At 67.0% G+C, this 13,989-nt stretch overlaps 4 protein-coding genes across 4 annotated transcripts; 2 read left to right on the top strand and 2 right to left on the bottom strand.

Moving 5' to 3' along the window:
• Nucleotides 1-1,777: 1,777 nt before the first annotated feature.
• On the bottom strand, nucleotides 1,778-3,114 carry EMIHUDRAFT_227936 (hypothetical protein; the record flags this gene model as incomplete). The annotated part of the gene is made up of 4 exons (XM_005787302.1): nucleotides 1,778-1,877; nucleotides 1,960-2,093; nucleotides 2,276-2,344; nucleotides 2,812-3,114. 4 exons carry the CDS (start codon nucleotides 3,112-3,114, stop codon nucleotides 1,778-1,780), a joined length of 606 nt encoding a protein of 201 aa, XP_005787359.1.
• A 4,489-nt stretch (nucleotides 3,115-7,603) lies between these two features.
• Nucleotides 7,604-8,355, top strand: EMIHUDRAFT_455419 (hypothetical protein; the record flags this gene model as incomplete). Its single annotated transcript, XM_005787301.1, has 3 exons — nucleotides 7,604-7,645; nucleotides 7,718-7,831; nucleotides 7,909-8,355. Coding segments are annotated over 3 exons (285 nt in total), but the record flags the coding sequence as incomplete, so codon positions are not given.
• A 225-nt stretch (nucleotides 8,356-8,580) lies between these two features.
• Nucleotides 8,581-10,443, bottom strand: EMIHUDRAFT_227934 (hypothetical protein; the record flags this gene model as incomplete). Its single annotated transcript, XM_005787300.1, has 5 exons — nucleotides 8,581-8,619; nucleotides 8,846-9,295; nucleotides 9,368-9,484; nucleotides 9,740-10,020; nucleotides 10,110-10,443. 5 exons carry the CDS (start codon nucleotides 10,441-10,443, stop codon nucleotides 8,581-8,583), a joined length of 1,221 nt encoding a protein of 406 aa, XP_005787357.1.
• Nucleotides 10,444-11,038: 595 nt separating this feature from the next.
• On the top strand, nucleotides 11,039-13,470 carry EMIHUDRAFT_227933 (hypothetical protein; the record flags this gene model as incomplete). The annotated part of the gene is made up of 5 exons (XM_005787299.1): nucleotides 11,039-11,335; nucleotides 11,501-11,766; nucleotides 12,202-12,286; nucleotides 12,545-12,589; nucleotides 12,655-13,470. The coding sequence occupies 5 exons, from the start codon at nucleotides 11,039-11,041 to the stop codon at nucleotides 13,468-13,470; spliced, it is 1,509 nt and encodes a 502-aa protein (XP_005787356.1).
• Nucleotides 13,471-13,989: the final 519 nt, after the last annotated feature.

The following is a 13,989-nucleotide window of genomic DNA, read 5'->3' as shown; positions in this document are numbered from 1 at the left end:
CCTCCTACACCTCCTCCTCCTCCTCCTCCTCCTCTTCCTCCTCCTCCTCCTCCTCCTCCTCCTCCTCCTCCTCCTCCTCCTCCTCCTCCCCCGGAGTCGCCGCCTGAGATCTGGGGAGATATGGGGGAGATGTGGGGGAGATATGGGGAGATATGGGGAGATAGGGGGGGAGGAGCAGCCGCGCGGCGTCGCCGCCTGTGAGAGCGCGAGAGACGGCCCTTGATCGCCCTTACCCCATCGGAGGGGAGCAGTGGTGTCGGCCGCGGTGGTGCGGTGTGTGGCCTCGAGCAATCTTGGCCAATCTCGGCCAATCTCGGCCAATCTCGGCCAATCTCGAGCCGCCCTCGCCTGAGCCGCACACGTCACACTGCACACCCCCCTCCTCCTCCTCCTCCTCCTCGTCCCTCGACATGCAGCAGCCCGCCTACAACGAAGTTGAGGCGGCGACGCCGTGGCTGGCCGAGGGCGGCCGCCGCCACCAGCAGGACGGCGCGGGCCACGACGAGGTGTGGGTGCACTGACCGGTTCCAGTGTCCGGTACATGGGGCCTGGCTTGCGACTGAGGACGGACGGAGGACAGGCCTGCACTGTGTGACATGATTGCATGCACTCTTGCTGGGCGGGGGGGGTTTACAGGGCTTGTGCGCGCGGTTGTGGCCTCTCGGAGGGGAGCGCGGTCTCTGTAGCAGAGCCCGCCGTCGCTCTCCTCTAGTGATTGATTGTATCTTGATGTGTGTTGTTACCAGTCTTTTATTGAGCGGCCTGGGTCAAGCCGTAAAACTGACCCTAGGAGTAGCACTTCTCTCTCTCGCGTCGCCCCCCCCGTGTGCGCCTTGATCTCCTCGAGTTCCGGGCTCACACTGGGGGGGGCGATTTTGCGTTTGGACTCTTAGCACGTAGGCGATGCCAGCCGAGCGTGCGTCGCAGTCGCCAAGTCGCGCACAGGCGCGAGTGCGAGGCGCTGGCTGCGATGCTCTCTGCTAGCTCTCTGTCTGAGAGAGACTCTCATCTCACGCCGCCCGCGGTCCCAGCTTGCGTGTCTCGCCAGACCGGCGTGCAGCGAGGCGCGGGAGAGTTGGGGAATGGGGAGATCCCTGGAGCGACCTGCTTGTGCCGTTGCGCGCGCGCACTCCGCACACACGTGTCGGTGAGGGGTGGTTGTAGTTGTATTTTTATACGGGGTGTGGACCGTGAGTTGACCAGGGGTTGTGCGCCGGGCCCTCCTGCTCGGCTCCAGCCAGTAGACAAGTCTTGTCACTAACAGAGTAGAAGGATCTGACCTCGGGGCCGATGTGACCAAGCGCTGGTAGCGTGGTTTTACCTCACACCCATGGTCTCACAGTGTGCCGGCAGTCGCCGAGCAGTGTCGCTCACACAAGCCGCAGCACAAGTGACTGAGGGCCAGTGAGGGCGAGCCCATCGCTGTGAGCCTGTGACAGCTGTGGCAGCCGCACAGTAGGCTGTGTCAACTGTGCAGAGCGTGTGAGCAGCCGAGGAGCTGCTCTCCAGGCTTCTGACGCAAAGAGCTGCATGCCATCGAAGGCGCTGTCGAGGTTCGCCGAGCGCGGCGCAGGTTGGAGGACACCGTCACCGACGAGCGCGTTGGACTTTTCACTCCTCTGGCGACCCGTGATGCGTGAAAGAGGAGGGAACGGGATAGGGCGGGTGCGACTGCGAACACAAGACTTCCCCAAGAGAGTGCACACATCACACAGTCCCGGCTCACGCACACGGTACAAAGATACCACACGGCACACGCGACAACACACACACAGCATCATCTGCTCTCGGTCCTGGTGCGCGTAAGGACCCCCTCGCTCTCCGACCGCTGGTGGCGAGAGACGCTCCGTGGCGGCGCGCCGGCTTCCTCGCCGTGCCTGCGTGCGGCGTCGCCGCCCTGCAAGTAGGCCGTGAGGCCTGAGTTCACGGCCAAAGGCTGTGAAGAGACGCGGTCCGGACGCGCCGCCGCGGCGCGCTCGGTGCGCCTTTGCGGCGGTCTCGTACGCAGTGAAGGTGATGATGCACTGCGGGATGGTGCGCACAATGTTGAGGCGGTAGCCGTGCCACAGCCCTGCGACGCCGTCGGACTGGACCTAGGGAGGGTCCGAGAAGGCTCGCGGGAGGCCCCTCGCTGCCCCGGCGCGGCCACGCCGCCGGCGCCGTCTGGCGGATCGCGTCCAGCGTGCCGGCGTAGAGCTTGCCGCCCTTGTCGAACTGCAGGCGCGCGCGCACAACCTCGTGCGGGTACGTGAGCGTGGAGGCGACCTGTTCACACCGGGTCGCGGTTGCGGTGGACGTCTCCTGTTGGGCCGACGTAGCGCCAATGCCCGTGCTTGAGGGCGGCCTGGGAGGGCGCGCGTACACGGCGCCAGGCACCTCTGACTCCGTGAGTATTGACCTCTACAGCAGACCGGCGGAGACCGATCAGAGAGCGGCCCGCGGGGCGCGATTTGACTGGTGGCTACAGCAGCACCAAGGTGGTCATGGGTGCCAATTCCAGTGTCAAGAGGTAGGCTTCCCGCACCAGTGCAGAGTGCGGCTGTGCGTAGTGACGAGGGCTCCAACAGCAGACGGTCAGAAGACGAGACTACTGCAGCCGAGCCCTCCGTCGCCTCCCCCGGGTCTTTGCGTGCCGATGCTGGGCGGTTCCGGGCTGTACAGGGGAGGGGGATACTGGCCCACCATGGGGGAAATGGTGGCAACTGTCAGATTTCCATTTCAAGGCTCGAGGCCGAGCCGAAATTTCGAGGCCAGTGTCCAGGCTCCGGGCCGCCTCGAGGGGCAGCCGGTGCGGTGGAGTGGACGCTTCACCGCAGGACATATCGGGGATTTTTGTCGGGTGACGGCGGTCAGCCATGCACTGAGGAAGCTGGAGGAGAGCCGCTCGACGGCACCCGCCGCTCTGACGTGCACGCCCATCGCCTGCGCGGGGTCATCCCCTGAGCAGCCGTGGGCGGATCGAGCGCCATGGGGCCCACTGCAGGCGTCCTCCGCGGTCTGCATCTGGAGCAGGCCGCCGCGTGGGGGCCGCGGCAGCGCCAGCGGGCCGCAGGAGTGGGCCGGGCCAGCGGGGAGGAGCCCGACGAGCCCGAGCAGTAAGCCGACACCCACCATTTTTGCGAAGGTTTTGGGAATTCTCACACCGACGATCTTCACACCCCTGGTTGAGGTGTGAGCCTTGGCCTTCCCCTAAACGCACAACCCCGGGCTGGGCCTTCACAGACCTTGCTATTTAGAAGAAAATACCTCGCGCGGCGTATTACAGCGCGAGAGGAGAGAGAGGGGGCGAGGGCGCAGACTAGGGCGCAGACAGGCAGGGAATGCCTCTGTGCTCTGAACGCTGAAGTGGTAATGCAGGTAATGCATCTCTCTGCTCGGCTGCTCTTGCTAGTACTGAGTGTATTGTGAGTTTGGGTCTGTGTGTGTGTCGGCTCTCCAGCATGCCGTCATCTCCTGTCTTGCGTGTCCGCGTGTGAGTCCTCCCACACGCTGTGGTGTCCAGAGCAGTCCGAGCCTGGCTGTTCTTTTCACCTTCCAATCTCAATCCAATCAAGTAGAGTACTTTTGCTTGTGTGCTCACACCAGTCACCAGACCACTACTGCACTACAGTCTACAACAGCCTCGCAATTTTGCGGTCGCGTCGGTACCGTTGTTCGTAGAGCTTCAGGTAAAACTCTGGGCCAACACAAACCAAGCGGTATGTAAGTACAGAGTGGCCCGCGACGCGCCCGCGCGCCTCTCTCCAGGGATCTAGGGAGGGGGGATTCGCATGTCGTGAGGCCGCGAGGCTTTGGGCGGCCACAAAAAAGAAAAGCGAGCTAGATGCATCTCGAAATGTTCTCTCTGAAACTCTCTCCGCAAGAGCGGTGTAGGCGCGTCCACGCGGCGCAGCGGCTCTCCCGCGACCACAGCCCCTCCCGCAGCCGCAGCCGTACCCGTAGCCGCAGCCCCCCATCAGCCATCTCTTGCCGCTCTTCTATCGGGTTGTGATGAGGGGTGTGTGAGGGGACGGATTGAAGATCCCTCACAACAAGTAGATCGTGCAGGGCGCGGGGACACATGTCCCTAAATCCCATCTCGTCAGAGTTTGACCGATTTATTTATTTCTTTGAGCACTTGAGCACTGGATAGGGTCGGTTCCGCATGGTACGGGACCCCTCGATCGTCTCGCCCACCCTCACTGGTGTGTTCATTGGCGATTGGGGGGGGTCATAACAAACACGGTACAGGATCGAGGTGCACGCTGCCGAAGCAGTGTCGTCCCCCCTCTCCCCGACGGCGATGGCGGTGTGACCGATCGAGCTACAAGAGGTTTATTTATTTAGGACCAAAGGTTTCGTCGCCGCGATCCAACGTCGCGTTGGCACTGCCGAGAGAGGGTCGGATGATTTGGCGCCGCACGTCAATGGTGCCCACCTTCACCTGATGCATCGCAGGCGGGGCGGCATGCCGCGGCTCAACTTGAGAGGAGTTCATCTTGACGGCGGTCGCCGACGCTGCTCGAACGGCAGTTGTCGACCGCCGGCAGTTGACCCGGCAAGATGAAGTCCACTGCGCTCGCAAAAAATACCATCGGAACCGTCTTGCCAAGGCGCACATAGTCCTCAGTCTGGCAAAGGCCAGTTTCTTCATCCCGGGCCGCCATGAAATAAATGGCGACTGGCAGAGGCTTGTCAGAGCAACTGGACGAACAAAAATCGCTTCTCATCGCAAACCCCGTCAGCAGTCCTCCTCCAGGAATGTTCGTAAGAGCATACACTGAAAAAGAAACCCTTCGGGTCGCTCCTCATCGCAAACCCTGTCAGCAGAGTCCTCCTAAGGGAATGTACGTAAGAGCTAAATACACTGAAAAAGAAAGGCGAGCATGCAATCACGCCTCTTCGCCTTCTGGCTCTGTGTGTTGTTGGTCGCTGCTCACAGCCATCATCAACAGCTCAAACTGTAGACATCATGGTCGTCGGTGGCTGTGCCGAGGTTGGAAGCGAGCTACGCGAGTCGATGTCGCGCATCCACACGCGCTGCAACGCGCACCGCGAACAACTCGAGAATGCCATGAGCGCCGGTGCTTCGCGCTTCGAGATGAGCTTCACTCCTGCTGTCAAGCTGGGCGCGGTCGTCGCCAGCATCGATAGGCGCCACCACGACGTGCTGCAGATCAGCACCGACACCTTCATCGACCTTGAGCACGCCAGCATCGATAGGCGCCACCACGACGTGCTGCAGATCAGCACCGACACCTTCATCGACCTTGAGCACGCCAGCATCGATAGGCGCCACCACGACGTGCTGCAGATCAGCACCGACACCTTCATCGATCTTGAGCACGCCCTCACCGTCGGTCACACCAAGCCGTCCGACAACCATCTCCTGAACAACTTTGGCATCGGTCTGTACGTCTTCCAGGCCCGAAGAGCGAAACCGCCGAACGATTGCCCATTTCACGCCGCCTCTATGCTCTTGCCACGTGATGCCCTGAGCCTGATCTGGAGGTTTCCGTGTTTGTTTGTTTGATCCCCTGAGCCTGACGCCTCCTCCCCCGTCTCAGGCGGGCCTCGGCGAGAAGACGCAGGCCTTCAATCCTTCAACCACCCAGCCGCAAAACAGCTCTCTTCACGCCTCCTCCTGTGAGCAGGCCATCATCTACACGGTCAAGAAGCGCGGCGGCGAGGTGGCCGCGCAGGTCGCCCGCACCGGCTCGCTGCAAGACGAGTTCTGGTCGGCGCTCTCCAGCGACGGCCGCAGCAGCTCGGGGAGCGGCGCACGCTTCATCGCGCGCACGATCGCCGACGTCAAGGTCGAACTGAAGGACGGCGCCGCCAGCGACGTCCGCTTTGACTGGGGCAGGCCGGCCAACCGCAACGCGCGCGGCGCGATGCTCGAGACGTACTCGCCTTGGCGCGACGAGAGCAACAACCTCCGCGAGGACGGCATGCTCGCGCCGGTCAAGATGCTGCTCCGCCGCCTGGGCGACGAGGACGGTGCGTGGACAGCCGTGGCCTCTCTGCTCGCCCCCGCAGCATGCACGGCCTTGCACGCCCGCTGCTGCCGCCGCTGCTGCTAGGCCAGTGGACCCTCTTCGTCTACCACACCGCCGACTTCCAGGGCTCGTGCCCCGCCCTGCCCTACGAGCTCGGCGAGCGACCCTCCTCCTCCTCCGCCTCGCCCTCGCGCGGCCTCTTCGTGCGCGACAAGCACACCAACGAGCTGCTCGACGTCGTCGGCGAGCTGATGCAGATGCCTTGCACCCGGGGCTGCACAGCCCCTCTCCCTCTACACACCCTCTCCGCCTGCGCCCACAGGCGGGCTGCAGCACTCCTACATTGCCGCCGCCCCGCTGCGCGACGACGACGAGGAGGAGGAGGTCGAGGCGCGCATCGAGACGGCCTCCGACACGGCGGCACCATCTCCCCCGGGCACCCCCCCTGCCGGCGGCGGGGGCGACACCCTGCCCGCCTGGGCGCGCGCGGCGCCTCTCCCGGAGGTTCGTTCGCACCGCCCTCCCATCACAGCGCGAGCGCTATATGCAGGAGGCATGTCGGATCTCGCCTTCCCCAGGTGCTCGTCCAAGGGGCGAACGTAGACTGGGGAGGGCACCAGTGGGCCGCGCTGCTGCAGGAGCCCGACGCCGCGCCGGGCGACTTCGAGCCCGTCTACCTCCCCTCGGACGCGGGCTTTCCCGAGCCGGTCGCTTTTGCCCGCGTCTGCCCGCTGCCACGCAGCAGCATCGCCGGCGCCGGCGTCGACCCGGAAAAGCGCGCCGCGCCTGAGTAGTGGGGAACGCTGGCCGCGATGCGAGGCGGCGAGGCGTAAGGCCTTAGTGACCCGTGTCGACCCACTAGGTACCGTCACAACCAGCTGCACCTGCCCCTGCACAAGGCCGGCCTCGACGGGGCGTACTTCGTGCTCCACGGCACCAAGGTCATCAACGACCGGCCCGGCGCCGCCTTTGACGGCCAGGTCTTCGGTCAGAACTCAAAGGCGTTCAGCAACCTGATCGCGGGCTGCCAGTCCAAGGGCAACTGGCAGACCAAGATCGAGTACGGCAATTTCGCCGAGCACCTGCGCGCCGGCGACGACACGATCCAGCTGCCCGAGGCGATGAGCTTCAGCAAGTGGGCGAAGTGGAGCAAGATCCACGAGCTCTGGCCAAACCTCGGGCTAGGCGAGCGCACCGTCCCTCCTCCCAGCGCCGGACTCGCCCTCACGCCGCGTCTTCACGCCCCCGGCGACCGCGCGTGAGCGTGCGCAGGCCACCTCACCCTCTTCCTCCTCAACCCGCGCTGCTTCGCCCTCGACGGCTCAAAGACGCGACTCTCCCTGCCCGCCGAGGGGATGCCGCCGACCGTCTCGCTTGCGCACCTCGTCTCGGCGAGATGCATGCCCCCGACGGCGCACCCCGAGATGCCCCCCCCCCCCCCCTCATCCCACCCCTGCACCCGCGCACACCCTCAGGCGCTGCGGGTGCACGTGGTCTGCTGGTGCATCGCAAACACCGCCCCGCCGGAGCCGCCAGCGCCCAAGCTCTCCGCGGCGTCCAAGGCGCGCGCGATTGCGCAGCTCGCTCCGCACAACATCGACACTGCCGCCGCGTCGGCAAGCCAGGAGGCGACGCCCGGGGAGCCCGCCGCCCTCGCGACACAGCGGGCTTCCGGCGTTCGGGTGCAGCCGCCGAGCGACGAGGCAACGGGCGCTTCACGCGCTCCCATGCGAGAACAGGCGCGGCGCGTGGTGCAGCCCTCGGCACGGTTCGCCCCCGACACGTACCCGCACGCCGTCGAGGCCTTCCCGACCCCGACGCCGCCCAAGGCCAAGCGGCGCAAGCTGGGCGCGGTGGGCTATCTCCCGAGGAGACGAGTATTACCCCCGGCGTCACAATCCCGATCCCCCGCTGGCGCGTCGATCCACAGGCCGAGACCTTCAAGAAGGGCGCGCACAAGGTGGAGGAGGCGCGCGCGGCGGGCAACACCGCCGCCGAGCTCGCGGCGTGGCGCACCCTCGGCGAGCAGCTGAAGAAGGCCTTCGGCAGCCGCGGATAGCTTTTAGCCGTCGAGGGGGCACACGCGGCACTAGGCCGTCGCGTCCTGCTCCGCCTGGCAGGGACAAGACATTTACATCATACATGCACATGCACATGCACCGAATGGGTTCACGGGCTCGACAGCCTCGAGAGACAGCGCGCACGTCACCACAGATACCTGCGGCGCGCACGAGAGTCGCTCCAGAGAGTGAGAGTGAGAGACACAGTTGGTGCTCGCTGATGCATACCTCACGCATCTCACATGCATCGATGTACACCTCTCCTCTCTCTCGCGGACGGTGTTCGCTTTTACGATTTTTATTAGTCTCGTGTGCCGCGACATTGCGACTTTACGACAGTACTCTCACTCACTTATGGATCTATCACCGCCGCACCACTCGCCGCCTCGCCGCCCCCGCCCTCCGCGGCCCTCTCCTTCGCGCGCCTCCTCTTCCGCTGTTTCGACGTCTCCTTGCCCCTCCTCTTCCTCTTGCTGCCCCCCGCCTCCTCTCCCTCTCCACCCGCCCCGCCCGCCCGCCCCACACCCTCCGCCAGAGCAGCCTCAGCAGCCTCGCTCTCGTGCTGCGGCCGAGGCTGCCCCCTGGCGCGCCGCGCCGAGAGGCGGCACTGGAAGCGGCGGCTGAAGCCGCGCGCCGCCCACAGGTCGTCGAAAGCGGACCGATGGCTCGGCAGCGGTCGCTCGTGCGTCTTGTAGTGCGGCGGCCCAAACGCGGGCTGCCAGAGCGCCACGAGGGCGGGCTCGGAGACGGCGCGCCTCGCGACGCTCGCGCAGTATGCCTCGTCGTCCGAGGTGAGGGTGAGGGTACCTGCGCGAGGAGGCGGGAGGAGGCGAGGAGACGGATCGGGGGAGGTCCTCTGGGCCTCTTCGTCGAGGGCGGAGCGGCGAGCGGCATGCCTCCCGGCTGGAGGATGGCGTGAGCCGCCTCGAGGAAGGCGCGGTTCACGAGGTGCCGCTCGCTGCCCTCGGACTGCGGCGGCTGCGGGAAGTTGACATGCACCTCCGCCACGGAGCGAAGGGGCAGCCCGCCGCTCAGGATCCCGTGCGCGTCCCCGGCGAGCACCGCGAGGTTGCGCAGCCCGCGCATCGCCCCCTTGGCGCGGATGAGGCACGCGCGGTCGTGACGCAGCTCGAGCGCCGCCCAGTTGGCGGTCGCAGCGTCGGCCTCCGCCCGCAGCGCCACCCAGTCGCCGGTGCCGGCGCCCACCTCAACCTTGACAGCCCGCGACGCGTCCGGGAAGAGGGCGCTCCAAGACACCTTCGAGCACGAGGCGCCCGGGGTGGAGCCCAGATGCAGCCGAGCTGTGCAGCCGAGGCTCCCACACCCTACCTTCGCAGCCGCAGCTGCCACCGGAGGGAAGCGCGCCACCGCGGCGGTCGAGAAAGCCGCCGCCGCCGCCTCGCGCCCCTCGCTCTCCAAGAAGGCGCGCACGGCGGCGAGGCTGCCCTCGAGCATCGAAACCTCCTGCGCCGACCCTTCCCCGCCACCGCCGCTGCCACCGCCACCGCCGCTGCCGCCACCGCCGCTGCCACCGCCGCTGCTGCCACCTCCGCCTCCGCCGCCGCCACCTCCGCCGCCGCCGCCGCCGCCTCCGCCGCCGCCGCCACCGCCGCTGCTCTTGCCGCTGCCGCCGCCGCCCAAAGCCTTGAGCGCCTTGGCGCAGCGCTTGAACTTGCCGGTGAGCGCGAGCGCGATGCAGACGTCCGCCGCCGCCGCGTGGCTCAGCGATGCCAGACCTCCGGAGGCGTGGGCCTCGAGCGCCCGCCGCAGCCTCTTGGAATCGAACGCCGCCGCCGCCGCCCTCACCGCCGCGTCCCTGGTCGCGCGGTCGGGCTCCAGGCCGAGCCGCGCCGCCGTCTCGAGCAGCCGGTCGACGCCCGCGCCGTCGCCGACGTAGAGGCAGCCGCGCAGCATCGTGTTTACCGTCCGCAGGTTCGGCTGTGCGGCAGGGTCGGATAGCATCGCCTCGAAGTGCGACCACGCTGCGGAACAGTCCAGGGACGTATCAGATACGCATGTCAGCGGGCAGCGGAGGACAGCTTCTCTCGGAAGGTCTTCTCGGAAGGTTCACCGGATGGCATATCGAGGGCGTTGACTCGGCCCTTGATGACGGTGGTGTAGACCACCGCGCTGACGGGCACGCCGCTGCCCTGCATCTCGGAGAGGATCTGCCTGCATCGTTCGCCCGCGCTGTAGTCCGCGAGCCGCACGTACGCGTTGAGGAGGATCCCGTAGGTGTACTCGTTTGGCTTGAGCGGCGGCCGTAGTGCGCACAGCGCATCAAACGCCTTCTGGACCCGCTCGACCTCGCCGAAGCGTGCGTGCCGGGAGAGGAGCGAGTTGAAGAGCTTCACATTCCGTCTCTGTAGGGCCGCGGCGAGGTCGGCGTCGAAGCGGTTGGGCATATGTGTGTAGCAACGTCGTGCTCGCGCTCACGCACGAGCCGCTGCTAACTTGACCATAGGACGTATTTTCTTCACTCGTCCACATCTCTGTGCGAGAGAGGGTACACAGGAGACACAGACAGGTCTGGATATTCGCACTAAGTGCTCAATGGATGACGAGAGGCGCGAGCTCCAGAGGCCAGTCTTGTGGACTAGGCCACTCGCGCCCCTCCCGGCTATGCCGGTAGGAGCCGGGGCGGCGCTCGTATAGCAAGGCCCGTGGGGCACTCGCCACGAGGCTGCTCCCATATTGGCTCGGTGGGTCCACGTATGCTAGGCGGAGGCTGATACGTGGTTAGAGTGCCGCAGAGGTAGGGCTGGGAAGGCTCCTAGCGGCTCCCGATATCGTCGCGCAGTCCCTCGCGAATGCGTGCGCGCCTGTGTGTGCGGCGATCTGCTCCTGCTCAAGCCGGGGGGCGCTCGCTGCTCCCCGGACCCCCCGCGCCTGCGGCGGGCCCTTGTGCCGCTGCGCGGGGCCTTTTTGCGCGTCGGGGAGGAGGCGACCATCTAGGAGCGCCGCGGGTGTTTCTTTCTCGCTGGATGGCAGCGGCGCTGGATGGCGGCTAGCGGCGTCGAGCTTGGCGCTCTGCCCTCCGCCTACGAGGAGCTGGGCGAGAACTCGGCGCGCACTCCCTTCGACGACAACGCCGACCCCGCCGTCATAGCGCTCGAGCAGACGGTGGCCGACCTGCTGAACCGGCGCCGGCCGTGCCACCACTCGCCGGTGATCGTGGCGGTGCAGCTGCTGCTGCTCGGGTGCGCGGTGCTGCTCCTCGCGCTGCCGTTCGCACTCCTCGTCTGCCTCGTCCGCCTCCTCCCCTGGCTGCCGCTCCCGTCCTCGCTGCCGCACTCGGTGCAGACCGTGCTTCGAGGGTCGCGGTGGGAGGCGGCGGAGCGGGCGAGGCGGCGGTCGCGGCCGGTGGTGGCGCGGTGGGCTGCCGCAGCGACGCGGCGGCGGCCCGAGGGCCTCGAGCCGGACGACGGCGAAACGTCCGGGACGCCTCCGCTGCTTCCCGAGACTGAGACGGCCGGCTTGGACTGGGGGGAGCTGCACTGCGGCCTGTGGTGGGCGAGCGGCGGGTGGGACCCGGCGCAGCCGACGGTGGTGTACGTGCACGGCTGGGAGCCCGGCACGACCGCGCGCGGCTTCCGCGAGACCTTCAACTGGAGGCGGAACGTCAAGCAGCCCTCGCTCGGCGTCAAGGGCGAGAGGGTGCCCGACATCGACGCGGCGGAGCTGTGGGCGGCGCGCGGCTGGAACGTGGCGCTCTTCTACTGGAACCAGTTCGCGGACGACACGCTGCACGAGGCGGAGCGCAAGATCCACAGCGCAGAGGGCCAGCACGCGCTGCGCTGGCAGGCAACCTGACGCCGCACCTCGGCCGCGCCTCGGCCACATCTCGGCCGCGCCTCGGCCGCACCTCGGCCGCATCTTGGCCATACCTCGGTCGTCACCTCGTCCACAACCCGGCCATCTCGGCCTTCACCCCAGCCACACCCCGTCTCTAGGTGCGGCAGGCGGACGGCAAGACCGTGTCGCGGGACGCGGCCGACGGGACACCGTGCGCGATAGAGCCGAGAGGAGGGGAGATACGGCGGCGATGGAGTGACCAGAGGAGGTATGGCAGAGACCTGGGAAGCGAGATACACGGCAGAGGTCTGGGGACCAGAGGAGGCTGGGGCCGTGACGAGCCGCTGCTCCCCTGCTGCTGTGGGCAGGTGCGTGGCGGACCAGCTCGCCTCGGCGCTGCTGCCGCTGTGGCGAGCCGCGTACGGCGGAGGACCCTCCTCGTCCTCCTCGCCGGTGCGAGGCGGCGCAGGCGGTAGCGACGGCTCCGGGGGCGGCGGAGAGGCGGCGGCGGTGTCAGAGCTGGGTGCCGGCGCCGGAGGGGCGGCGCAGCGACAGGCCGCGGGCAGCGATCCGGATGGGTGGAGGGGCGGCGGCGGCGGCGGTATTGGCGGCGCAGGCGGCGCAGACGGCGCAGGCGGCGGGAGCTGCGGCGGCGGCGAGGGCGGAAGCGAGGGCGGCTGCGAGGGCGCTCCGAGGCGAGCGGTGCGGCAGTTGCGGCTGGTGGGCCACTCCTTGGGCGCGCAGCTCGTGCTCGAGGTCCAGCTGTGCACAGCGTCTCTTCACACCTCTGCCAGTGAACAGGCGCGCAGCTCGTGCTCGAGGCGGTGGGTCGGCTGGTCGAGCGGCAGCCGCCAAAGGGGCGGCGCCACCTCCACCTGGCCGAGGTGAGCATGCAGGAGGCGCCGCTGCGGATCGCTCTGCTCGACCCATTCTTCAGCCCCGGCGCCAAGCAGTACTTGCCTCGCCAGACCTCGCCCGCGGCCAGGGGCGTCGCAAACCTCTCCGCCGCCTTGCGTTCGCTGCCGCACTTGCCCGTCGAGCTGTACCGCGCCTCCATCCTGGGCGACCCTCCGCTCTGCGCCGCGCTGCTGCCGCACCTCGGCGACCCCACGCCGCAGCTGCACGAGCTCGCGGCCTTCGGCTACGTCGTCCCGCCGGGCGTCCACCCGCTCTCGCCCCGCGCGCGCCACATCGCCGCCGTCGGCCTCTACTTCCTGTCGATCGCGCACGAGGAGGACGCGCTCACGCCGTGGGAGGGGAGGATGCACCCGCGCGCGCACGACGGGCTCATCTGCGAGCGGATGGTCGCGCAGACCATCCGCTCGCAGTCGGCGCAGCGGGCGGCGCCGCAGCCGCTGCAGCCCGCCACGCCCGCTTCGCTGCTCGCCTTCCTCAGCCGCGCCGACCGGGACGGAAACCTCTCCGACGACCGCGGCTCGGTCGACTCGAAGACGGAGCTGCTCGAGAGGAAGGACTCGGTGCAGGAGTTTGACGACGCGCCGCACGACGCCGTCAAGCTCGACCTCGCCGGCTGCTTCGCCGACCCGTCGGTGCTCGATCCATCGCCGCCCGAGCATCGCGGACCGGGCGCCGTCGCCGGCGCGAGCGTGTCCGGCCTGGTCGTCGACGTGGTGTGAGAGCGGTGCACCTAGTCCTTAGAAGCTACACCTATAGAACATTTGATTGTCCAGTTCTCCTTAGGAGAGAGGAGTGTTGACTGTTGTGTGCGGAGTTTTTCTGACTACCAGGACGCTTTACAACTGAAAAAAATAGATATTCTTATCTTTTTGCCCCCCTCCGAGACTGGAGACACCCACACCCCAGGTATCAGACCAGGGGGACTGCCCCCCGCCCCCGCTTGCCCTGCCTGCGCAGGATAGCGTGCCCCAATTGGCGACACATAGCGGGGGACACTGCGCAAGGAGGGGGTGCGTCGCCTTTCTTTGTCCTCTCGAGGGAAATGTTCTCTCGGCGCCCATGGCCTTTTTGAGGTTTCGTACTAATGACGTCCTTCTTGGCACTTCGAGCGTGACGGTGTGTGCACGTATCAGTAGTGTTTAATTTCCCCCGGTATGCTATATAGGTCGCCCGCCGGCATCCCCTCTCACTACTTGAAGCGATCTCTTACTGGCTCCCTATCCGGAATCGGAAGGTCG

Source organism: Emiliania huxleyi, assembly GCF_000372725.1.
Source record: "Emiliania huxleyi CCMP1516 chromosome Unknown EMIHUscaffold_143, whole genome shotgun sequence".
Taxonomy (NCBI): Eukaryota; Haptophyta; order Isochrysidales; family Noelaerhabdaceae; genus Emiliania; species Emiliania huxleyi.
The sequence above is the reverse complement of the archived record's forward strand: the minus strand, read 5'-3'. Positions and strand labels throughout refer to the sequence as shown.